We start from the raw sequence: 26,001 nt of genomic DNA, 5'->3' as shown, positions 1-26,001 counted from the left end.
AGCACAGAGCACCCAAATAATTCTTTAATCCAAGGCTGCGACATTCCTGCATTGAATGTTTTTATCCTTTATTGGAGTCTTGTTTGTCAAGACCACATACAAATTGCTCAGCATACTGTGAGACATTAATATATATATTCACATTTCTGCAGAGAACTGCTTACAGGAGAGTTATATGTTCTTTGCTTTGTTTTAACAGTGGTATTATGATTTGCATTTTTTTTTTTTAGTGGTGTCCTCCATGTCGAGCTTTGTTGCCAGAGTTGAGAAAAGCATCAAAGCACCTTATTGGTCAGCTTAAATTTGGCACACTAGACTGCACAATCCATGAAGGGCTTTGCAACATGGTAAGCTGCAAGTATTAAAAAGGTCTTGTTCAATAAATGCTGTTTTCTTGTAGTTAAAATTTCAAAAACACATCCAAAGAGGGTGCTCCATTATCAAGGCTTTTTTCAAGAGAATAAACTATACAGATCTCTTAAAAGAATCTAAACTTAAAATGCGTTCTGTGATAAGATTAAAATCTTGTCCAACCTCCTTAGTGGTCAGGAAAGATTTGAATTCCAGTGTTGGGTTATTCCCTTTTGGGAGAGAAATGAATGAGCACAACTCAGTTACTTCTTCCTGATCTGTTTACAAAATATAGAATATACACCTCTACCCCGATATAACACGAATTCGGATATAACGTGGTAAAGCAGTGCTCCGGGGGGCTGGGGCTGCGCACTCCGGTGGATCAAAGCAAGTTCAATATAATGCGGTAAGATTTTTGGCTCCTGAGGACAGTGTTATATCGAGGTAGAGGTGTATACACTGATCCTATTATACATTATATATTTGAGAGAGAAATGAATGAGTATGACTCAGTTACTTGTTCCTAATCTGTTTACAAAATATACAAAGTATTCTCTGGTCCTATTATTGCTTTGAACATGGAGAGAGAAAAACAGCAGAGAAGTTTATGCTGATGGAGCACCATTTTCAGAATGCCACAAAGAGTTCAAGTTCCCAGCCAGCCTACAGCTGCTTTGTAATTTGCATTGCTTTTGTCTGCAGTACAAATTAGGAGTTTTGAAGGTCACAAGAAATACAGGATCAGTCCACGCATTTAAGGAGGAACTTTCATTAGCATTTTTGCCTTTTTACTTGCTTAGGCCTTTTCTGTATCTGTGCACTGATTGAATTCAGCAACTGATTTTTATACATATTAGGCAAACTGGTGTAATCTCCTAACGTATGCACAATTAACCAGGATATTTCTGGTTTTATAGTGAAAAATTTAAAGTCGTAAGATACATGGGGAAATTGGCATAGAATTGAAAGCCTTAAAGATAGGAGTTGCCAATGTACATGGATATTTAAATCACTGAAGAATCTAGGTTTACAGATAGCAAAATTAATGTACAATTAGTACAGTACAAGCTATTTTACCTGAAGGTTGGAGAAGGGTACATCTGAAAACTTCAAATAAAGGGCTTTGGTTGGTTTGTTTAGAGAATTAGGAGGGGCAGGTCAGAAGACTTAGAAAAGGCAGTAGTATTGTTCCCTTAACCATGAGCACAGTGAAAGGAATGTGGGATGACTTTTAAACTCCAACAGCACAGCCTCTTAGACAAGCCAGCATCCTTTTCGCTATGAATTAGGGTTTGGAGATCCTAGTCCATAGTCTTTTCTAGGCCTTCCAAACACCCATTTATCAAAATCCAATAGATCATAGAAATGTAGAGCTGGAAGGGATCTCAATAGGTCATCTAGTCCATCCCACGCTAAGGCAAGATTAAGTATATTATCTAAACGTTTGAGGAGTTGTACTGTGCAAAGCAGATTGGCTAGCAAGCATATGAATCATTAATACCAATGGTCCTTAATGGATTGGCAGCAAACAGGAACATTCTTTGCAATTTGTTTTGTTGTTGTGTTTTTCAATAGCATAACATTAGAGCTTACCCAACAACAGTGGTGTTCAACCAGTCCACTATTCATGAATATGAAGGTCATCACTCTGCTGAACAGATCTTGGAATTTATACAGGTATGTGACTCACACATTATACACATGCTATTTTGGTGTAAAACATTCCAAGATATCTTTTCTAACCAGCTATCCTAATATCACTACCTGATATTCTTAAAATAAGAACGAGTGGAGGGAGAGGAAGGATGGTCTCCTGAGTGCTAGTCTGGAAATTCAGAGACCTGGGTTCAGTTCCCTGCTCTGCTACATACTTTCTCTGTGACCTTGAGCAAGTCCTTTATGTCTTTATGCATTAGTTCCCCGCCTGTAAAATGCAGTTAACAGCACTTCCCAACTTTATAGGGAGGAGAAATACATTCATTATTGAGAGTGCTCAGAGACTGGTACCTAATATATGTACCTAAGATTGCAAGTAGTTTTACCAGCTTTGTGAAATAAGGTGCAGATCTCTACACTCTGTCCATTCTTCAAAGGCTGTTAATTTATAGGATTTTTGAGTTATTGATACTTAAAGACAAACAAGCTTCATTTGTGGGATGAGTATGGTAGTACTATATAATCAGTTTGTATTTGATAATACCATGTGCAGGATAATGTCATTGTAGGTGAAATGTAAGTCTCATTATTTGTGTATTTTAGGATCTCATGAACCCTTCGGTGGTCTCCTTAACACCAGACACTTTCATTGCACTAGTTAAACAAAGAAAACGGGACGAAGTCTGGATGGTTGATTTCTATGCTCCGTGGTGTGGGCCTTGCCAGGCTTTAATGCCGGAATGGAAAAGGATGGCCAGGGTAAAGTGGAAATCACATTCTAAGTTTTAAAAATGCCCTATTTAATAGAAGTATTGAAATTGTTCAATAAATTGACCTGGAGGAGTTACCATAAGTGGAAAAAAAGACTAGTGATTAGTATAATGGACAAAATGATAAGTTCCTCCATGGCAGTTTTTTGTTGTTCCAACTATGATGATTTTTTTTTTTAAAGTTCCTGGACATTGCTAATGTCTTCCTAAATACTCCTAATCCCACACATTGACAAGTTTAGAATAACTTTCCTTGAAGTTTGATTAATTCCTTATGTATTGTGAATTACAAGGTGACTAGGTATTTGTGTTTAAAATAAAAAAAGTAAAAAGACTCATTTATGTACACTGGATCAGAAATGGCTTTAAGTAACCATAGCTGTTTTTCCCCTCTAAGTTCCTTTATGGATAGCTTATAATTATTTGTATTTAAGGTAGCACCTAGAGTCCAATCAGGATCTAGTTCTGATTTCAAATTGATGTATAAAATATGAATTTAAGGTTATTTATATTTTTTAAAATATTTGAGGGCTTTTTCAATTGGTGTTATTAAATAATATTTCCAGGATGTTTTAAGTCTGATTTTCAGTGATCTGAACTATACACACTTCAGTATTCAGGTCTATGCTTACTTTGCATGGCCATTGCTCTATGTAGTCATTTGCGTAATAGTATTGCACAAAAATCAAGGATTTGCAATCACATAACCATTTGGTGCCAGTTAGCAGTGTGTATAGATTAATCATGGCTCTGGACATGTACAGCATAACTTTGATTTTCATGAACAACAGTCATATTAACAGTCAGTTATATGAACGCTGTTCTCCATCCAGGGTGTGTGGGGGGATCATAACAAAAGTGATGTCAATTAAGAACAAGTTTACATCCCATCACATGCCAATGGCTTCAGTGCATTGGAAGTGCTCAGAGGGACACTAAAAAAGCAATTCAGAGCACCATACTGCAACTTATGTACTGTACCTACTGTAATTTTGAGATGTCCAATTTTATGAACGTTTTTATTAGGAATGTCTCAATCTCCAGTTCGTTTATAAAACAGGGGTTCTACTACATGCATCGTATTTCATGTGCAAAGTATGTATGTAATTGCACACACAAAATTACCATTAAAAAAAAGGAAAAAAAAAAATCAGCCTTTTGCTTTTTACCTGCTAAGTACTCCAGAGGTGAGACTGCAATAAATGCTGATGTCTAAATTCTGAAGTATTCACATGCCACAAACTAACCCCAATGACTAGAAAATGCAATATTTTTTTCTTTTTCAGTTGCTAAATGGATTAATCACTGTTGGCAGTATGGATTGTCAAAAATATTTTTCTTTCTGTCACCAAGAAAATGTACAGGGATATCCTGAAATAAGACTCTTTCCTCAAAAATCAAATGCAGATCATCATTACTAGTAAGTAATTTACATTTGGAAAATATGTCATGGTTTGTATTTCAAGAGTTATGGTATCTTCAAAACATATTAAGAAGGGCCTGGGAGGGAAAAATAGTATTTTTCAGATGGTAAGTCAAAACCACTGGAAACTCATAAGTGTTTACAAGTATTGTATGAATGATTTTATTCTCACACATTCTGAGATTTTCAGTTTTTTAATACTAAAATAGTGCAAGAAATTAATTTAGTTTATCTAAATAATTGCTTGGGGTTCCTATGTTTTATTATTAAGTTTGCCAGAGGTTTTCATGAGCAGCGTATTCATTAGTAACATAGAAATGAATTACGTAACTTCAAACAATTAGTCCTTTGCCATGTTAGTGGCGAAATATGTAGTTAAGACAGAACAGTGCCATAGATCCTTACATTTTCCAGTTATTTGTCTTCTGCAGAAAATGCCAATAGCTCTGACTCACTGTGCGTACTTTACTGCAACCTGACCTTTAAAAACAGATCAGTATGGGGGTATATATTATATATAAATAACCGTCTTTGACATGTGTCTGATATCAACATTGTAGAACTTTTGCTCTCACCTGTCCAGTGAGCCCATCCACCATACCATTTCTTTGGGACAATGACAGAAAAATGCTTGATAGTGAAAAACCACCTGCTACGGAAAGTGAAATCTGACCATTTAAAAAAAAAAAATTGTAATAATGCTCCGATTCTATCGCGTATCATAAAGCTTTGTAACATGGAACACTTTACATTTCTGACCACGGCACCTCAGAGGACATGGAATATTGAAGAAAGAGATTAAACTGAATTGGGAAAGACTAATGATTATTTATACAATTGAAGGGTTCCATCAAATGCTCATGGATAGTAAATTATGTAGACTGTTTTGAGGGGTGCCTAAAAGGCTGCTGAAGCTTTGACTGTTGGACTGCCTGTGATGAAAGCTGATTTTTTTCTTCTTCTTCTTCTTCTATTTAACTCTCTCCCAAAGCACTAAAATTCCCTAGAAGGGGTGTTTTATTTTCCATTTTTTGGGGAAAAAATTCAATCTTTAATAGTGTCAGATTTTTGAGAAAGCAGGATTCTGTAATTAAGAAATATGTTAAAATATACTCTGAGGATAAATAGTGCCCCTGGAAAGAAATCCACTAAGAACTGTTGGATTAGATTTGACTATGAATTTATATTTCTGTGAAATAAACTCTCACAGCCTAGGATTATTAGTTTCACTAATTTGTGTGAAAATTCCATTGAGCAAACAATCGCCTACAGTATTTACAGTTCAAATAATAGATCTTTAGGTTACTGACTAGCTTGTTTTCATAGTCTAAGCTGAGAGAAATACAGAAGTTAATAGAATGAAAAGTAAATTAATTGAAAATATTTCCATTGTAATAATAAAATGTTCTCTGTAATATAGGTTAATGTTTTTTTGTTTTTTTTACTTAATTGTGTTTTCCACTTGATCATGTGGTATTTTTTTGTCCCACCTATATTAGATGTAGAAAATTTATCTGGAAATGTTACCAAAGAGACAATGTTCACAAGCCTTTTTAGCTGACAAAGTCAATTTGACTGAAGTACTAAATTTACCTTACTCTCCTTTAATGTAACATAACATAGGATCAATCTTTCCTTCTCTTTATGTTCCTGTATTTTACAATGTGTATCATTGACTTGCATTATTCAGATTTGAAATTAAAATAGCTTTTTCAATATCTAAATTATAGTATAGATATATTCTAAAATGTATGCATTCAAATGAATTTTATGTCAGCCTTCGTGAATGGGTTGTCCTGGGTTCAGATTTAACTCCGCTACAGTCTTTCAAACCTATTTAAGCTATTGTATAATTAGTATTTTCTTGTGTGTTCTTTCATAGTAGTTACAATGGTTGGCACAGGGATTCGTATTCGTTAAGAAGCTGGGCACTTGGGTGAGTTGTTACATTAAAATTTGTTCACAAGCTAACCCAATGGTTGTGTCTAGGAGAAGCTGGCACCCAGCTGCCATGGAAACAAAGCATTAGAAATGCCTATATAGATGGATATGTTGCTTCACAAGACAGATGCAGGAATTTCTGTACTCTGTTGGCTCAAGCCTTAAAAGCATTGTTTAGAGAAGGTATTCTTAGCTTCCTACAACAGTGAAGGTAGCATCACGTTCCTGACCCCACAGTTAATATAAAGCATTATTGTAGTCTCAGAACACAGCTCTTTGACTTCCTAGATTCAGACTAAATACCAGGTTCAAGTTTTCTGAAGAAAGGAAGAAGATATTGATGAGAAAAGAGCATTCATATTGAATGGACACGTCTGCCCTCCCCACACTCAAATTAGACAACACCCTCAATTTTTGGTTCAAGGAAGGATGAGATAATGCTTAGATGCCTATACCTCATGTAAACTAAAGGGCCTTTCAACATAAAAGTATTATGGTGTTTGTTTACATTTCATTATAGCTGTTCCCTAATTTCTCTAAGCTTCCTGTAGAGTAACTGGAATTTTAAATATATTTAAGGTTTTTAAATTTTATTATAAATGTTTTTCCCCTCTCCTCAGATATTTACCTCAAGTATCTGTAGATCTGACACCTCAGAGCTTCACAGAAAAAGTTTTGCATGGGAAAGATCATTGGGTCATTGATTTTTATGCTCCTTGGTGTGGCCCTTGCCAAAATTTTGCTCCAGAATTTGAGGTGCTAGCGAGGGTAAGTTTTTAACCTATTGACACCAGCAGTTAGTTTGCTTCTGATAAGTAATAATAATACCTACTTCTTATATAGCTTTTCATTAGTAGACTTAGTAGCAGTTATGTATGCCGCTGCCATGAAGTAAAATGTTTATTTCAAAACTATAAATCTTAGGGCATGTCTACACAGTAAGTTACTAGGCAGCAAGCCGTGGTGTGAATCTACAGTGCATCAACTTCCCGCACAGTAATTCATTATGTGGACAAGCCTTTTATTTCCCCCTCTGTTTATTTCCTCAGCACCATTAGGTACTTGCATATGTGACTAGAGAGAAGTCCTTCTTTAAACTTAGAAAAATCCCATGTCCCTCATCCCTATAATGGAAGGGAACCATAATTTCCGAGTATTTATTTACGTAAATACTTAGAAATTATGGTCCCCTTCCTTTACAGGGAAGAGGGACATGGGATTTTTAAATAGGCTTGCCAATTGTGCTTATCACCACAGTATCTAAGTGTTTCATGTACATTAATGAGTTTTTATCCTCATTCCCTCTGTGAGGTAGGCAAGTATCTTATTTTACAGATCGGAATCTGTGGGGGGCACAGGCAGATTCAGGGATTTGTCGAAGGTCAAAACAAAGAACAAAACCCAGGTCTCTGTTCAGTGATTTTGCATTCCTTTTGTATATAAGAAAGGTGTCCCAGTAGTTCATAGCTTCGTAGGGAGACAAATTGGTGACAGCTATGCCTAACTGAGCTCCAAAAGACAGGCACAAATTTGAAAGTTGTAGGGATGAGATTCTGTGTTACACCTTTTAAAAGGAGCAGCACAGAACTTGCAGACCAAGGCTAAGGAGAGGCTAAAGTGGCTTTAAGCTACCTTTGCACCCTCCAGATGCAGGACTGCTGTAGGAGATGCTGCAACTCCAGCATAATTTCTGGGGAGGTCTGACTAATTGACAGTAATCTCCTGGGGCTGCCCGATAGAGACACCTCTCCCATATCCCTGGCACACGTGCCCCTGCATCGGGGCTTATTAAGGGGTACGCCGAAGGCAGCCTTTATGGATGTTTTTATATGTCTGCAACTCATCCTAGATCTTACCATTTGAAAAGTGTTATTCAGGCCTCTGTTTACGGTTTTTCTTCTATCAGTCTGAATAAAGATTTTGCTTTTTATTTTCACTCTGCTTAGTAGAGTTTTCAGAACTGTTAAATTACACCTCACCCTTTTTACAGCCATGCGAAAGCCTACAACACAACATTCTCATTCATATTTTTAGCATTCTAGGTAGATTAAAGCTTGCACTGGTACAGTTACACAAACTGCAAATTACACCCCTACTTGCACTGTAGATATACCGTAAGTCTCACTGAAAAATCAAGGGGATTGAGGCTTCCAGGTGCCTATATTAAATTTTAAAACTGGGACTTTAAGCATTTTTTTAAAATGTTACCCTTTATCTGCACTTGGTAGAATGAATGGACATATTCTATACCATCTTTCTTTGTTGTGTGTTTTTCCTACAATTCCAATTTATAAAAAGTTGTCTGAGTCGTGGAAATTTTAAAGTTTGCTTATTCTAATGGGGTTTCTAGTAAACAATTTTCTTTTTTAGACTGTAAAAGGAAAAGTAAAAGCTGGAAAAGTTGACTGTCAGGCTTATGCTCATACTTGTCAGACGGCTGGCGTCAGAGCCTACCCCACTGTTAAATTTTATCCCTACCAAGGAGCAAAGGTAAATATTAGTTTAAATATGATTGACACAAACCATGATTTGAGGACTTCAGTGGCTCAGACACAGGTTTGATGCAGGAGTGGGCGGGTGAGATTCTATGGCCTGCATTGTGCAGGAGGTCAGACTGGATGATCATAATGGTCCATTCTGACCTTAAAGCCTGAGAGTCTGACACATGAGGGGAAGTACTGCTACTTAAGTGCTCTAGTTCCACTACTATTTAAGATTGTATTGTGCTTAATTTTGTACTGGAAATTACATTTTGACATATATTAGTTCTTACTTTGGATTCTATCAATCAACATTGATTCTCTAACCTAATCTATCTAAAGGAAATGAAACTAAAAAATGCTTTTTTTATAATAGTTGGAATTTCTGTAGCAGGAAAACACTAGTGTAATGAGAGAAGTCATTGTGTCTGATGGAAAAGAAAGCTGCTATCTAGACAAATTGATAATGCAAAGTAAGGAAAAATTGTAGAGCTAAGTGGGCACCAGATTTTTCATTTAGTGAGAAGTGTCACAAGTTTTTGTTCCTAAATGGAACAAAACGAACAAATTTCAAAATTTCCTGCAAAACAAAATTTAAAACATTTTTGATCCAGTTGAAAATGCTTTGCGTCAGTAAAACAGAACATTTCATTCAGAGTTTGATTTTTGTTTTGTTATATAAAAAGCGAAACAATTGTGTCAAAACAGAAAATTGAAATGTTCTGTTTTGAGATGATCGAAATATTTGTCCAAGTTTTCTTTCCAAACAAACTTCTGTCAAAAGTGACATTTCCACCAAAGATCGTGCTTTTAACAAATCAGCATTTTTCAACAAAAGAAAAAGCTTTCCATCACAAAGCTTCCAGCCATCTCTAGAAAATCGCCTTTTTCATTAGAAATCATTGGATGTTGTTAAACTTCCAAACTATTATATGGCAAGATCTATAATTATTTCTTGTGTTTCAGAAAAAGTGTTCACTTTCTAATGACAAAGCTTATTCTTTCAGTTTTACTTTGCATTTACAAACAGCCTCTACTGGGCAATATTAAGAGCATGATTCTGAAAATCCTTACCCCGGAAGCTAGTCTGTACCCAAATAGTAATCCCATTCACTTCTATGGGATCTCTCTTTGAATGAGAGTTTGTTACCTACATTCAGTAAATCTCTTACTGCAGGGTTGATCTGACAATGTGATAGATTTCTAAAATATGTATTTATAGTTGAGTAAATATTTAATATGCATATCAAAGTTAGAGTTTTCCTTAATGTGCATGTTTTACACACACTGGAACTCCATAGTAATTATTACTGAGGGAGTTGACATTTTATGAAGCACAGACTTAACAAATTCTCTCTCCCCTCGAAGAGTGATATTCACCCCGTTTTGGGAGTTTGAGCACTGCATAGGGCCTTGCAATTGTTTCCAGAATGGGTGTGAATTTCACCCAGCAGTCATAAGATCCATTTCTCTTCAGTAGAGAAGGCATGAAGTGATGATGATGTACTCTTCTCCCTGTTTTTAAAGAAAAATGTTCTTGGAGAGCATATAGACAGCAGAGATGCAAAAGGCATAGCCGATCTTCTGACTGAAAGATTAGCCGTCATTAAAAATAAAGGAAAGAGAAAAAAATCTTCTAGAAACAAGGTAGGAAACTTGTGGCTTTTGTGAAGACATGTATTAATGTAAAGAATAGCTATTTAAATAATCTTGATAGCCTTTCATCTTTATGTCCATAAAATGTATTTTTATATGCAGTCTTGGTCTAGTTAAAGTATTTACTGAGTCAGCTTTTCTGCTTGTGTGGATGGGCACAGAAACAGTTACTGCATCCTCCCTGAGGCTATTTTTGCACCATTCCTGCCAAAGTTTAATTCAGTATAAAAAGGAACGTTCCAAGGGACTACTCATTAGCTGGGGTTAGTTTAGTGTGCTTTAGCCAAGCCCCTCATACTGGGTATGCCTACTCTGCAATGTAATCCCTGGTTTAGAAGAACTAGAGTTAGCAGACCCTGGGTTTGTTAACCTAGGGCTTGAGCATCTACATTTATCTGTAACCTTAGATTAGTAATTGTTGAATCCTGGGTCCCAACCTGGGGCTCCAGTATCTACATGGCATTTTGTGGGCCTGAGTCCAACTACTCATATCCCAGACTTCTTAGCACTCTCCCAAAATGTGGCCTCTCTAGCCCTTTGCTAGTGGTGCAGTGAGGGAAAACTTGATTGTCCACCAGACTTGACTGTCCAGAGGACAAGGACAAAAAGTCAGCCCATGGTATTATTGGATGTTTTTGGCAGGCTCCCAAAGCACAAGTGGAATCTCCATCTCTGGAGATATTTAAGAGTATGTTAGATAAATGTCTATCAGGGATGGTCTAGACAGTATTTGGTCCTGCCATGAGGGCAGGGGACTGGACTCGATGACCTCTCAAGGTCCCATCCAGTCCTAGAGTCTATGAATAAGTCCAGTGGGGCTGCGTCTACACTGCAAAGCAACGCTGATTCCAGCTGGATTCCAGTTTGACTCAGGATCAGACCCTCCACCCCCATAAGGTCCTGGGAGCATAAGTCAATGTGATTTGTTTGTAGGTGGAAAGTGGGGCAGGGGAGAGAGGGGAAAATTAGGCTTGAGCCTGAGTTTGAATCCTGGGCTTACACTGGAGGGCAGACTTACCTTGAGCCTGGCAGGCAAGGGGACATAGGTACAGAGACCTATTAGCCCAGGACTAGTATTTCTGTTTTCCAGCAGGAAGGAGATAGTAAATTACTAAGTGTCAAAATTTGAGTTTGCTAAGTGTTTGTCCAGCTATGTTATGGTGTTAAAGAACTAGTGCAAGAAAATATAAAATTACTGGTGTGAATTAAAAAATGGAGTATCAGTGCGGATTGTAATTTTGTTAATTTTATTGCCACCAGGATGAACTCTGATGTTGAAGACGATCAATTTCAGAGTATACCGAAGCTGTGACAAATAGAAGGCACCATGATGAAAATATAAAAAGTTAGACTAATTTCATGATAGGAGAAACTGAAATGAACCTTAGTTTGAATTCAGGGGCGCCTAGGCTTGTCCAAATGAATTCTATAAAACTTTTGGGAGGGAGTTGCTCTATTTGTTGTGGAGGGATTCCAAGAATTTGGGAATAGGCTGTGCCTGCCTCACTTGCTGATTAGGAGACACAAACTTCAAGGGCTTAGACAATAATGAAATAGGGAAATGTGCATTCAACCTGTGGACGAGCGTGCAATAAAGCCAGCCAAACTTGCATTTTCACACAGCACAGTGCACTATCCCTTCCTGAACACTGAGGAATCATCTGACATCAATGCGAAGGAAAAATCATCTTATGATGGAAGTTTAGTTTTGGATTTTTAATTTTGTAGTAATTCACTAAGCAACCAGTAGTTGGATAGGTTTATAGAATCAACAGATCACCTTCCTTGTAGAATATTACTATATCTTACCAACTGAGGTGACGAAAGTTTTGAAGAGCTGTGTCTTTTTTTTTTAAAATTCATCTCACCATATTAGGATTCCAAAACTCAATGTTTAACTGAAATACAAATGTGTTATACCACTGAAGTATCCTGTACGGAATTCTCAGCTTGTTTCATAGTAAAGTTTTCCAGTTTATCTTTAACTCAGATGAATACGTGGGGGACATCTTTTTAACTTGTTTTGGTATAACCACTGTCAAACTGCATGCTCCCAGCCACCCTTGAAAATCATCATGAAATATGGATCTGGTCCACCGTGCATATTTCCCCCTTTTTGTACAAGTGCCTTCTGAATTTTGACTATTTCATAATGGACATTTAACATTGTTCATGTAGACACTGAGGTCATTCTTTGAGGTTATGGTTTTTTAAAAATTGTGTATGCGACAAAGGATCCTATATGCACCATTTGCACTTAGCAACGTTTAAATCGTTTTACATTTTCGTTTTACTGGAGTCCACAAAAACTGTCTACTGTGAGTCAGAATTTTTTGAAAGATCACTATTTTTTAAATGATTTACTCTTTAATAAAATATAGATTAGCCATTGTCAGATGAGCTTTTCTCCCCGTTTCCACCCACCCAGCTTTGGCACAATTAAACCTACTGTAGTTACCATAATGATGAGTACATCAGAAATTCATAGAGGTTCTGTCCTTACTGAGTAACTTATTATAAATTAGAGTGTGAGACACAAAAACAAAAAGTGACTCTAGCCAATCTGAGGCACCCAAACTCAAATAACTGTAAACATGGGGTAAAAGTATGTATATTGTTTGCAGGATATTTAATATATGTTACCAGCCCTTCTAACTCTTAGGTTTTTCTTAAATGAACATACAGATTCAGTAATATTCCCTCCCATGTTAGTCCTTCCAAACTTGTATTGATAGTATGGAAATAGGACACTGTTGTGCCCATCAGAAGTGTCCAGTTCACAGAATACCAGTATTTGGCAGCCCAAGAAGTCTACATATGAGACCTCACTTGGTAGAAAAGAAATACAAGATGGGCTATAAGGAGGGAATTTTGTCCAAGTAAAATTTTGAAAAATGGTTTAAGATTTAATTTGATGTGAAGGAGCTTGTATAGAAGTCTGTTGTCTGGAAAGATTCTTGCCATGTTCCACAGCTCTGAAATAGCATAATTTCAAGACATGAAATGAAAAAAATTACTGGATGAACTGAATTGAAAAAATTAATGGATAAACTGTATTTTAAATTTTTAGAGATTTGGTATTGAACTTTTTTCTTCTACCCTCCGATACATCTCCTTATGTATGGTTAGAAAAATTACTATAGGATGTTGTATGTTTTCAAAGACTTGCAAGATTTTATTTGCCAACTGCTGTGTCTGCCAGTTCTTACTGTCACAAAGCCTACACTTAATTTCCAGCTGTGCAAAACACTCATCTTACATTATTTTACTTGCTTTTTTAAGGTACATTTACTTTGTTGCTAATATCACAGGTATGATTTTATGCTAGTAATCTAATTTACTCAATAGTTTAAATGCACTGTCCAGGACACCTGCTATAGCAAGATCACTAAATAGAAGATCCTGATTCTGCAAGCTGTAAGATAAATTGCACAATATTGGCCCTCAAAGTAGCATCAGGGAAGCGTCAGTACCAGTCGCTCTGCCATGAAAGTGGAAATAAATGGAGATGCTGAAGAACTCCTCTAAAACAATGGAAACATGGGGAAAAAAATTCCATAAAGAATTAAACTGACAGTTTGAAATACCACATGGTCTCCAATACAGAAAAAGCAGGCATTTCAGAATAAACTGCGTGTTAACTGCTGTTTTGATATTTTAAAGTAGTGTTTATATTAAAAAAATTCTTCCAAACAACATACCTAATAGCCTGTTTGTAGATGCAATAAACTAACTGAAAGATGAAACATGATTCATATATAAAACTGGATGCTCTGATTTAAGAAGTGATGTTCAATGGTTCCTTATTTCCTCTCCACTGAAGAGGCAGATACAATAAAGCTTGAATCTTACCCATCCCCACCAGCAACATTATTCCACCAGCACCATAGCATTCTCCCTTCTCTGTGGAAATATTAGGACATCCAGCCCTGATGATTCTTTCAACTGTTTCCTCTCCCACTCTCAATCCACCACTCATGCTCCACAGGATGGAGAAATACCTGGGGTGCAAAGGATTTCCTTTGGCTGGAGTCCACGGAATGTCTCACAGTCAAGCCAGAGCACAATGTGAGCACTCTCCAGGGCTTCAGCTGCTGAAGACACTCAGGGTATTAAGTCAACAATGTCAAGCTAGCCAAATTTCTCACATTACACACAGCAAACTAATACAGCTGGGCTTCTTCCCTCCCCTGCCCCACATGGAAGTGGATGTGCATGAAACAAAGGTTAGTGCAAGGGTGAGACACACAAGAATTGCATGAGTTGTCCTGACAGATTTGGAGGTTTTGAAATGGGCCTTTGGCTCTTTGAATTATGTTTCCTTTAATCAGGACAGGGGTTTACCACAGTTAGGGCCACAGAGCTAGTGAGTTGCAGAAAAGTAAACTCATCTCTGACGAATCTAACAAACTTGTCAGCCATGTTTTGCTACTTGAATCTTTACTGCTGATCTGATGTATAAAGCAAGAAGGAACACAGGCTGATTCAGGCATGAGTTGAAAGACTTGGTTTTGACTGTTAAGCAGAATAATAATATGGATATCCAAACTATAACCTTAAGTTTGTTTTCTAACAAAGCATATTTCAGGTTCTATTAATTTTGGAAGCACTGTATTTTTCAGTAGTTGTAAAATCAACTGTAATTTATAATAAAATCTAAAACATCTTTATGTTTCAGAGTTTGAAGATGGGGGAGGAGAGATTAATTTTCTGCTCAAATCATTGGGAGGGAAAAAGAAAAACCCAACATATTTTGCCTCGTATGTCAGAAACTTGTCAAGTCCTAATAGTCTCAGCCTTATGCCCACTAGCAATACATCAAGTCATCTATGTTGGAATCCATTATTACTAAATTTGTTTCTTTTGTTTCTTTCTAAAGTATGAAGTGCTTGAACTGAACAAGTGATGCTAAGATTGAAGTCCAGAGGTACAAAGGTATTACGTGTTTTTCAAGGGGAATTAGGCACCTACCCTGGTTAGATGCTTTTGTGAATCCCACCACACATTTATCTGTCTTTCGGCACCTAAATGCCTTTGTAAATCTGGCCCATTGTGCCATTCACTTCCCTTTTAAATTTTTCTTGCTCATAAAAAGGAGTTTATACATACATTTTATTTACAGATTCTTTACTTGAATACCTTCATATCTGAGTCAAGTCCATTACATCTTGTGCATATTCTCCAACTCCCAGATGCCAAGTCTTAAGTATACATATAGAACATCAATAAGTCTTCATAATTAAAATGATACATAAATATTCACTGCTGAAACAAATAGGTCTTAAAATGTTACCAGAAAAGCATCTGAAACAAAGTAAAAGCTTATTCAGTTAATATCATGAAATCGAACATTTGGCAGCCTGAATATGCTGATAGGATAGCGTGCAAAGTTAGTTCTTTTCCTTGAATAATTTGGCACAAGTAGTATTTTAACTTGAACATGGAAAAGTGATGAGAAAACATTTTCCCGTGGGGGGGGTGGCGCTGTACTGAAGCACAGATTATAGGTACTCAGTATTGCAATACCTCTCTATGCATTTGAAGTACTACTATTAAAGCTAATCACCAGTAGTGATATTGTTGGCTGGAAGATTTCAAAAGAATGTGGAGAAAGAAAATGAAATACCCAGTTGAGAATGTGTTCATTATAGTATTCTGGGTTGCATATACTATAATAAAGGTGCCCCAACCATTATCATTACATCTGGTTTAACTCATCATTAGTAAGAGAAAGTATTATATAGAGGTGCAGTGTGGGTGAGATAAAGTTGATTACCTTACTTTTGTCTTTTCTGATACTACCGTTTACATTTACATACTGAATCAGATTGTGATCCCACTGAAGTAAGTGGACCAGGACTTGGTTCAGATCATATATATAAGATGTGGCCATATATGTGTATAATGGGTTCTTGCCATGTGTATTCCCGACTTTACTAATGGTTGTGTATGAAGAAAATATTTGATAGTGCAGGAGCCCAAACTTGTTAAAACTCAAGAAGAACGTGCCCCTAGCTGGGTAATTGTTGCTGAATGAGTTTAGATCAGCTGTAGTGAAAATACAGGAATAAGCACAATCCCTACTAATAGAACTTACAGATAAATACAGTTCTTTCCCTCTGTGCTAGTGCAAATGCTCTTGAACACCAAATACTTTGAGCAGATGTTAGATTCAGTTTTGCCTCTGAAGTCAGGAATCTGAAGTTTTTTTTCCAGTAAAAACAAGACAGTGCCAACAAGGTCATTGAACTTGCAGAACAAGTTTGCTCTAATGGAAAAAATTATTACTTGGAAGCGTGATAGATATTTTTGTTCTTTGATAAAATGGAGTAAGAGGCTATGCATGTGAATATAAATACAACCCCAATCAAGTTCTCTCTCTATTCTAATCCAGTCCTCAACACCATGATATCTGAGTGCACGGGAAAAGGTTCCCCACCACCACCATTGTGCTGGATGGGAAAGTGTGGGATTATTTTAAGGTAGAGACGTCCAAACTTTGCCCCACTGAGGGTTAGTGATCTGGGTTGATCCACAGAAGAGAGTATCATATGCTGGGACCTGCTTTATCAGCAGACTGGGGGCCAGATTCTCCCTATACCACAGCAACTGTGAACTGCTCTGCTGGTGCAAGGCTAATGCCAGATTAGCATGCCATAGGAGGATCACCCAAATAAAAGACTATCTTTGGGTGGCATATATCCCTTTAGCAGGCATAGGGGGTCCAAGTTGTCCTTATGCCTCGGAGACTGCCAACTGCTGTGGGCAGTTGGCACACATTAGAGCAGTCCTCAAATTGTCCTAACACACCAATGAACTGGACCAGTGCAGGGAGCCCCCGGATTGGGGAAGTGCAGAAGTGGCTTTTACACCATCTCAACACTTCTGGACTCTCACAGAGTGCTCCTCAGCCAGAGGCAAGGATCGGCATCTATACCTCCGCCTGAAATACCACATGGGTGACTGTCAGTGATACTGTAAATCTCTGTGGATATCATTTGACCGCACCCAGTTTATGAAGAAAACTGGAGCTGTAGCTAATGGAAGAGTGTGAATAAATTTAAGTTAATTAAAATGTGTCTTATCAACACTAGGCTCACAATCAATCTTATTGACTCTTTCTGGCAGGTAGTCTTATGCCTTGCTGCTAAAGTTCATTTTGTTTTTTAAATGGGTTTTCCTTTTGTGTCTCTGACAAGGGAAAACCCCGAGATAAAGTCCTGACAGAACGAAAGGAAGTATGCAGTCTCTGGCGGAAAAAAGAATGGAACTCTTAGCACATTCACTGACACCTTCATAAGCCAAATTCTCATTTACTGTCAATTTAAAACTGGAATAAACTCTAGATGCTTCAATGGACAGCAGTAAACAAAACAGATGGAGTGCCTTGTTTCCCTAATCTTTTTGAATGTGGAGAGTAGCTAAAAAAAAAAAAAACAAACAAAAAACACCACCACCACCACATGTGACAAAGAGACTGGGACAAAACTAGACTCATCAGAAGCCACTAAGTCCCTGTGTAGGATAGGAAAGTAACCCATTTGTAGACAGTGCATATTGCTAACCTGATCTCTCTCCTATCAGGGTTGAAAACACTTTGGCTGCTGGTGTAGTCAGTGCCAAATTGTTTTCAAGACCCATTTTTAGAACTCAGTCAAGACATCTGGTGTTTAGATCAGATGTGGAACGTCTTTAAAAACACTCCAAGTGAATTGCCTTCACAGTGTAAACACAGCTTGATATTATCCCAAAGTACCACAATTGCCGTCAGGTGTCTCAGTGCTGTGGAATCAGGTCCTTTTGCCAAAACTCTGATGCTGACACCACTTTGACCATTTTCACTTTCAAATGCCTTGGCTTGCTGCACATTCTGTTGCTAGCCATGGAGGCACTGAAACCACAGAATAAAAGCCTGTCATGTGGCGGTTATAAAATATGAATTGACTTATTTAAGGCATCTGTCCCAATGCTGCCATTCTTGAGGAGGTAAAACTGTCATTGCCTCAAGAAAAGCATGGGACAGTCAACTCCCTCTACTGGAGGGAGGATGGGCACTACCTGTTTTCATGACTCACTCCAACTACATTATACAAAAACCCAGATAAAAATCAATCACAGCTGGTGGAGGAGGTTGTCCCCCAAATCCTCAAAAAAATAAACTCCTTTGGCCAACAGCCTTCAGCAATCAAGTTGAAACTAAAAATGGGGAGAGAGTTCCAGGGCCCTGATAATGCTCTGCTGGAATCCCCCTCTTCACAGTGAAGGAAATCAAGCGCCAGCATCACTGCAGCTGTATGTCAACAGGAGAGAGGGGAATCTTGCATGTCGGTAGATCAGGGCCGTAGCAACAAAGAACGTGGCCCTCTCCGAACGTATGTCCAGGGCCCCTTAACATGCAGAAACTGGAATGCGGTATTTATTTTATACAATATACAGGGTTCATATTATGTATACATAGGCCTACAGTGTACATGTATTCCGTATTTACGCAAAGCGCTTCTTTCACGCCTTGTTCTCTGACGCATTGATTAACCAATTTGCATAGTCCAGAGATCTGGCAATCTTGTTTTCCATTGAGATAACTGCAAGTGCAGAAAGCCTGTCATCTGTCATGGTTGAGCGCAGGATATTCTTGATCAGTTTCATTCTGCTGAAGCTCCTTTCAGCACCAGCGACAGTAACTGGTGTGGTCAGAAGAATTCTGATGCAAATGCAAAGATTCAGATATATCTCCTGAAGGCTGTTCTTGTATATGTACGTTAAAAAATTGTTTGCCGTGACAAGTCCTCTCTCTTTCTCAATGACATAAATAAAATGATTCAATTCCATTACGAGTTCGTTGGCATCAATGTCTCCCATTTTTCTTTCAAAATTTTTGCTGTGATTCTCCAGTTCATTTTCTCTGTCACACTGCTTCAGGCTGTTAGCGTTATACAGAAATCCAAACAACTTATACCACTCCACGAGTTGGTCAAATCACGACGAAACAGAAATATGGCCTGATCAGTGAGAACAAGAAAGAACTGCGATTTGAATTTTTCTTTGGCAGAAAGACGACTCGAATCATCAGCACATTCGTAATCAAAACATTCTCTTCTTACGTCGCACCCTGGTTTCTGGCAACACCTGCTCAATACCCATATGCTCTGCTATTTCACGTGCATTTGTGACCACAGAGTTATATCCTGTATTTCGATAGTCTTCCAAAAACTTCATTGTAGCACTGACTTCTGCCTGCAGTACGTCAATTGACACATCTGGTGACTGAATTAATTTGCTGTTTTATTGACGTGAAATAGTATATTGTACAACATGTACACAGTCAGAACAAAAGGCCACGTAGTAACATGGTCTAAAAGCGCACCGGCTTCTGTTGCTGTATTGCCATCTTTCTTTTCGAGCGCATATTCTCGCAAAGATGACAAAGCATTGCATAATTCTTCAAGGTGATAACGCAATGGCTTCACAGCATCAATTCTCAACTCCCAACGAGTGTCCGATAACCCTTTAACAGATATTGACATACATTCTTGAAGTATATCCCAACATGAAGGTGAAGAAAAGATAACGTATATTCTGTTAATCAGACCGAAAAAGTCAACGGCATATTTTGATGACTTTGCCGCGTCTGAGATCACAAGATTCCAAGTGTGAGCTCCACATGATACATACAAGGCACGGTCATTTATTTCTAGCATGCGGGCTTGAACTCCTTTATTCTTTCCTCTCATATTTGCACCATCATCATAAGCTTGGCCTCTCATGTCAGCAATGTCTATTCCTAAGTTATTTGCCTTTTCAAGAAACGCTTCCAATAAGCCCTCGACAGTTGTATCATGAACATTAAGAAAACCAACAAATGTTTCACGAATATTGACACCATCTTCACCGTTGCATTCAACAAAGCGTAACACCACAGACATCTGTTCTTCATGTGACACGTCGGGAGTACAGTCCAAAATAACTGAATAATATTTTGCTTTTTTAAGCTGCGCTATGTTGGCCTCTTGAATGTTACTGGCAACAAGTTGAATCAGCTCGTTTTGGATCTGTGGACTGAAGTACTGAACATGTGTCTCTGCCTTCTTAATCCTCTGTAAAAGTTCGCTGAGGACAGTATCATACTTTGCAAGCATTTCAAACAGTCCCAAAAAGTTGCCATTCAAAGGATCGCGGAGCTTTTCATTACTTCCTCGAAATGCCAAGTTTCTTTCAGACAAGAAAATAACGACATCAACCATGCGTTTGACAACATTTCTCCAGAAATCTCTTTCTTTCAGAAAAGCCTGCAATTCGAGTTGGTCAATAGATGTACGGTTTACTATGCCTGACTGAAGGTCAAACCATTTTTCTGAACTGAGTACATTAACCGTGAACGTCTTATTTTCTCGCCATTTGCCATAGTTTGATAGAAATGAGTACTTGTGAACCTCCGTCTTTCCTCGTTAAATGGAAATTCATAACTTTCATTCTGCTGCGGTGGGCCACGTGCAACAATGTCACACACTTGCCTGTCCGATATTATAGACGGCCAATCTCCTGGATCATCAGTCAGTGGTTCAGATTCAGATACTTCTTTCCCGGCAGCAGCTGGAATATCTGTCACAGTTTGTTTGGTAGAACAACTGGCTTCACCTTCGACCACACTTGAAGCACTTCTGGATACGATTCATCACTGCTAGCGCTGTCCGTTTCATGTGCCTGTACCTGTACGTTGGATTGCAGCGCAAAATATGTTGACACCTTTGGAAATTTTCTCAAGTTCCTTCTCGGCATCTTTTGCTGCCTTTCATTTACTAGCTCCACTCATACATTCTCTTAGACATCACAAAGCATGCTTCTGCTTTGGAGACAATAAAAAACTAAACAACTAAATTAATAACATTTATCCGCCGACTGCCATTATGAACGCAAATACACATTCTTTGAATGGGTCCAACTAAAATTCGAAACTGACCGACAGACAACTGATGTAGCCAATAGCATTATGATGTATCATAATGACTTCACGGTTTTGTCAGTAAAACCGACATGGATTGTGCAATAGTGTCAATAAATGTCACTTACCTAGTTATACCTTACATTTTTTTGCCACTTTTAGGGGCCCTCTTCTTTGCGGGTCCCCCTCCGGTTGGAGGGCGCTCGCTACACCTCTGAGGTAGATGCCAAGCTAGTTAGGGCTTTATGAATCACACATCAAGAGACAAACTGGCAGCCAGTGCAGATCCCTTACTGATACTATATTTTCCTTCTCCGTTTTTCAGTCCCGGTGTGGAAGGTAACAGATACAGCTAGAATACCTACTACAGTTAGAATGACATGACAGATAAAGTGGTTGTCAGCAGGTGGCAGTAAAGATTCGGGATATGGTCCTCATGTGAGTCACTTGAAGACATGCTTACAGTCTCAGGACAAAAAGACAAAGTGCGTAATCTTTTGTTGTTAAGTAATAATAAAATAGTTTTCTCCTGCCTTCACACTCAAATGTGCCTTTAGACACATTGGCTGCTCCTTGGTTACACAATACTTCTAAATGGAAAAAATCCTCAGTCCGTTTACTGAATGCAAATGAACTGGTTTCTGATAGTTTATTCTCAGCTACTTCTCATACTGTTCTGAGATGAGCTGAAATCCACAGTGTTGGAGTTTGAAGATAATGAAAATTCATGAGTACTAACTCAAATCTCAAGCTACCTAAATAATCAACTTGAGTTTATAAAAGAGAACACACCATGTGATCATCCAGTTTTCTATAAACCCCTAACAAGTGCTCCCAGATCAATTTGAGAACATCCAATAAAAGCTAAGTGAAATAACATTTCTCCATTGCCCATTTGAGTTCATCCTTCCACCCTTGCCACTCCCATGCCCCCAGCAAAAAAAAAAAAAAAAAAAAAAAAAAAAAAAACCAACAACAACGCAATTCTCTAAATCCCTTTACATACGGACATTATGAACATGAATCAACAAAAGCATTAACCACAACAAAGTGAGAGAAACTGTAAGTTCTTATGGGGCCTGGATCTTCAAATTGTTACATGAACAGTCCTAGCTGAGTCACTGGGACTGCTTCTGCGAGTAAGAATTTGCAGGATGAGTCCCACTGGAAAGGCAAAAGGTAGGAATTTTTACAGTTACTACCCTCACTTCCTGCCTCTTTGCCTTCATTATGGGCCTCATCCTACAAGGTGCTGTGCACCTTTGACTCCCAATGCCATCAAGAGATGTTGTGAGTGCTCAGATCATCATAGAATTGGGCCTACATGTAAAGTGATGGCTTCTAAACGTGATTCAGAAGAGCGATAAAGTGGGTGATACCTTTTATTGGACCAACTTCTGTTGGTGAGACACACAAACCACCTTGTCTTTCTAATATCCTGGGACCAGCACGGCTACTACTACACTGCCTACAACACCAGAAGAGAGATGGCTGTCAGAAGCCAAAAAGCTAGTCTTAATGGCCTACTTAATTTCACTGCACTAAACTGCCATTTTCACAAAACAGTCACTTAGCATATTACTTTGTTGTTAAAGTCACAGAACCGCCAACAGAAAGCTATTTTTAACTCACAAGGAATGTTCCTGATTTTTCTGCTTTAGTTATACCCTTGATTTGTTCTCCCAATGTTTTTGTTAATTGTAAAGTTGCTCAGACTTCTTTCCCTCAGCTTTTTAATTGTTATGATTATTAATAAATAATTTAGGGCTATATTCTATTTTGTACATCTCAGATAACTTTCTGTAGTCATTCAAGGGAGAATTTGGCCCTTTGTTTTAAGGAAATTTTCTCTTGGTAGTACAAATTCTATAAATTGATTTATTAAAAACAAGTAAACAATTAGATAACAAAATTTTAAGGTGCAGTTTAATGCTAGCCTACAGTTCCAGCAGTAAGATTCTATTTGATTAAAACATTAGGATTTGTACAAAGGTCACACAAATGCTACTTCATGAATAAACAAAGTGGTGCTCTGAAATTAATAGCACCTAATAACGTAGAATCTTTCTGTGTTTCCTACAATATAAATGAACTCCTAGCATGGCACCAAGTCAAACAGTAATTATATAGACATATAAGCAGATATCCCATTACATTAGAATTGGTTCAGTTTGGACAAAGTAAAAACTGCCCCTAAAGCTTAAATCAACCCCTCCGCCCCCTTTTTATGTCTGATAAGTTTAGTTATTCATGTGACCCGGCTCTTCTGGTTTCATGTGCGAATAGAGCCTATTTATGCAGAATGTCCAGTTCAATTCTCAGATCAAAGAGACAGTGAAAAAGCCTGTGAGTTTTAAGGGGGTTATCTGAATTGAACCTCTGACCACCACTCTCCAGTGAAATTTAGAGATTATATAGCAAAAGACCATTGATATTCAGTGGTTGCATTATTTAATATTTGTCACCTAGTGGTCCCAACCCAGATTAGGGCCCCACTGTGCCAGACTTTGTACATACAATGTAAGGAATGAACCTTTTCCGAAAGAGTACCATCTCAGGCCCAAATCCTGAAAGATCTTGTGTGCAGGTGGACTGCTGTGCCCATGTGGAGACCTATTGATTTTGGGGCTCTGTGTAAATGCAGCAATCTGCTCCCACCACAAGAAACCACAGGTTCAGCAGTTTTAATAGATAAGACAGATGAAAGGTTGGAGAAAGGGATGCTAAGATTTTTAAAGTTTTCTTTGTGTTGAAAAAAATTCTACTAACTTGATATACCCCGAATCTATACTGAGGAATAGTGTTGGATTTGGTAATCCCTATCAACATGCAAGAAGAGACAGTATCTGTCATTTCAAATGAAAGGAAAATACAATTTCTTAGTAGCATCATTTATAGAACATCACCACCACAAAACATTCCATGGCTGATTACAGTCTGTACATGCAAACGGTGAATGTATTGGATATAAACAAACCACAGTGTGGTTTGTAATGTGCCCTATAGAGAGATTTAGGGTACAGGTAAGAAGTGATACAATGGCCATCTTTCAGAGTGAACAAGTTACTTCTGATTGTCTAATACATCTGGTATGGGGGGAAAACAGGATTTGACAGAAGACAGAAAGAAGAGATTCAATTTGGAAAGAGTAAGGGCATTAAATACAAAGAGATAGGGAGTGTGTTTCAGATTTTGGGAGCAACATGGGAGAAGCATAGATCCATCATCCACTAGTTGACTACAAAGAAAAAAAGACAGGAAGGAGGGAAAGCGAAGACAGACAAGGTGGATTTTGGTCTAGACTTTGAAATGGATAAGAAGCCAGCAAAGAATTGATGCTCTGGTTTTGGATACCAGTGAAGAGTTGAGAGTTCTGGTTCTCCATACTTAGGAAGGCCATAGAGAAGGAAGTTATGGTAGTTGGCACAAGAGCAGACATGAAAGCACAAATATCTTCTTATATGTTAACAGAGGTGCCTAAAATGATGGATTTAGGGTTAAATATTTTCTGCATGTTTACATACCATATCTCTCCCAAATACTTCAAAGGCATCTATGACCTTAGCATATAAGGGTAGATAACAGCGCTAAATGCTTGGTTCCATGTTTTTATAAGTAAATGCTTTCAAGTGAATTTCTGAATAAAGTATCTGCTTAGTAGGTTTCCTTGCCAGTGCATCTGCATCCTGTTGTGAGGGGGAAGTGTTCCAGCATCCTGATACGGAATGGATGTAAGAAATGTTGGGGGAAAGCTTAATAAAATAAGAGAAACTTGCTTCCACAGTTCTGTTATTTTCTGCTAGGTGTCTGTGTGGTAGTGGTTTAATTAAATTATCTCAGAAATACCACGGAGTCCCATTTTATCTTCTATCTCTATGTAAATAGCTGAAATTCCATAGAATGGTCACATCAAAAAAGCAATAGGCCACTTCTTTTCTGGATAAACAGTGAAAGCTGTAGATCTTCAAAGACTAACAACAAACTCCTTCTGTAGCATGTTATGTCTCATCATCATTAAGACTGACTCCTAAGAAAGCTTGATTGATCACTGTTGCCCTCGAGCTGTCCGAATATTATCTCGGTGTGTCTTTTAGGATAAAGCATGGGGAGGAGTGTGTGTGATTTTTACATATTTAAGGTAATCAGTATCATTTAAGTCATATGATAGGAATGCTGGTCATGCTGCTTTAAAAGATCTGTCAGATTTGACCATTATTTATCCTGTTCTTCCGTCCTTTGACATTCAAATGTAACTTCAGTCACTTCAGGAAGAAACTTAGCATATAAACTTGACAACAAGTGATTCTCAAATTTAGTTTGATTTATTCTTCTATTCCAGCACTTGGTGCTCACTGCCTGTAAAGGACACACTGAAATGTCTACGCTGCAGAATTAAAATCAGTTTGATAGATTATAGTAATAGGAGACCGCAGAGAATGTAATTTTTATGGTTTCAGACATTTATGGAGTTCCCAAAACTTGAAAAATAGTTTTGCAGAGGATTAGTCCAGAATATATAATTGTACCTTTGTATAAAAAGAATAAAAAACCTGAAATCCTAAAACCATCTTTGCTATTCAGATTTTTAAAAGGCAGGGGAGCTGGACATGTGCATTAACTCCTTTTTCAGAAGAGGTTGAGTATTCACACTTCCTTTAAATACACAGTACAGTATGCCAATGACACAGCATATTTTTTGAATAATACAATTGTCACAATGGGATGCTACAGCTCTAGAGGAGCCTGCCCATTGTGTCAATTGTCTGCAGATTAAGAATCCCT

At 37.9% G+C, this 26,001-nt stretch overlaps 1 protein-coding gene across 1 annotated transcript in view; it reads left to right on the top strand.

The window, feature by feature from the left end:
• Positions 1–13,349, top strand: part of DNAJC10 (DnaJ heat shock protein family (Hsp40) member C10) — a 35,899-nt gene extending 22,550 nt beyond the window's left edge. Inside the window, exons 15-23 of the mRNA XM_050916407.1 lie at positions 231–347; positions 1,930–2,031; positions 2,614–2,769; positions 4,067–4,200; positions 6,086–6,139; positions 6,765–6,912; positions 8,515–8,634; positions 10,152–10,271; positions 11,541–13,349. Of these exons, the coding sequence (XP_050772364.1) occupies positions 231–347; positions 1,930–2,031; positions 2,614–2,769; positions 4,067–4,200; positions 6,086–6,139; positions 6,765–6,912; positions 8,515–8,634; positions 10,152–10,271; positions 11,541–11,552 (963 nt within the window). The 3' untranslated portion in view covers positions 11,553–13,349. The remainder of the gene's footprint in view (positions 1–230; positions 348–1,929; positions 2,032–2,613; positions 2,770–4,066; positions 4,201–6,085; positions 6,140–6,764; positions 6,913–8,514; positions 8,635–10,151; positions 10,272–11,540) is intronic.
• The last annotated feature ends 12,652 nt before the right edge of the window (positions 13,350–26,001 follow it).

This window comes from Gopherus flavomarginatus, chromosome 10, assembly GCF_025201925.1.
Source record: "Gopherus flavomarginatus isolate rGopFla2 chromosome 10, rGopFla2.mat.asm, whole genome shotgun sequence".
NCBI classification, from domain to species: Eukaryota; Metazoa; Chordata; order Testudines; family Testudinidae; genus Gopherus; species Gopherus flavomarginatus.
The sequence above is the reverse complement of the archived record's forward strand: the minus strand, read 5'-3'. Positions and strand labels throughout refer to the sequence as shown.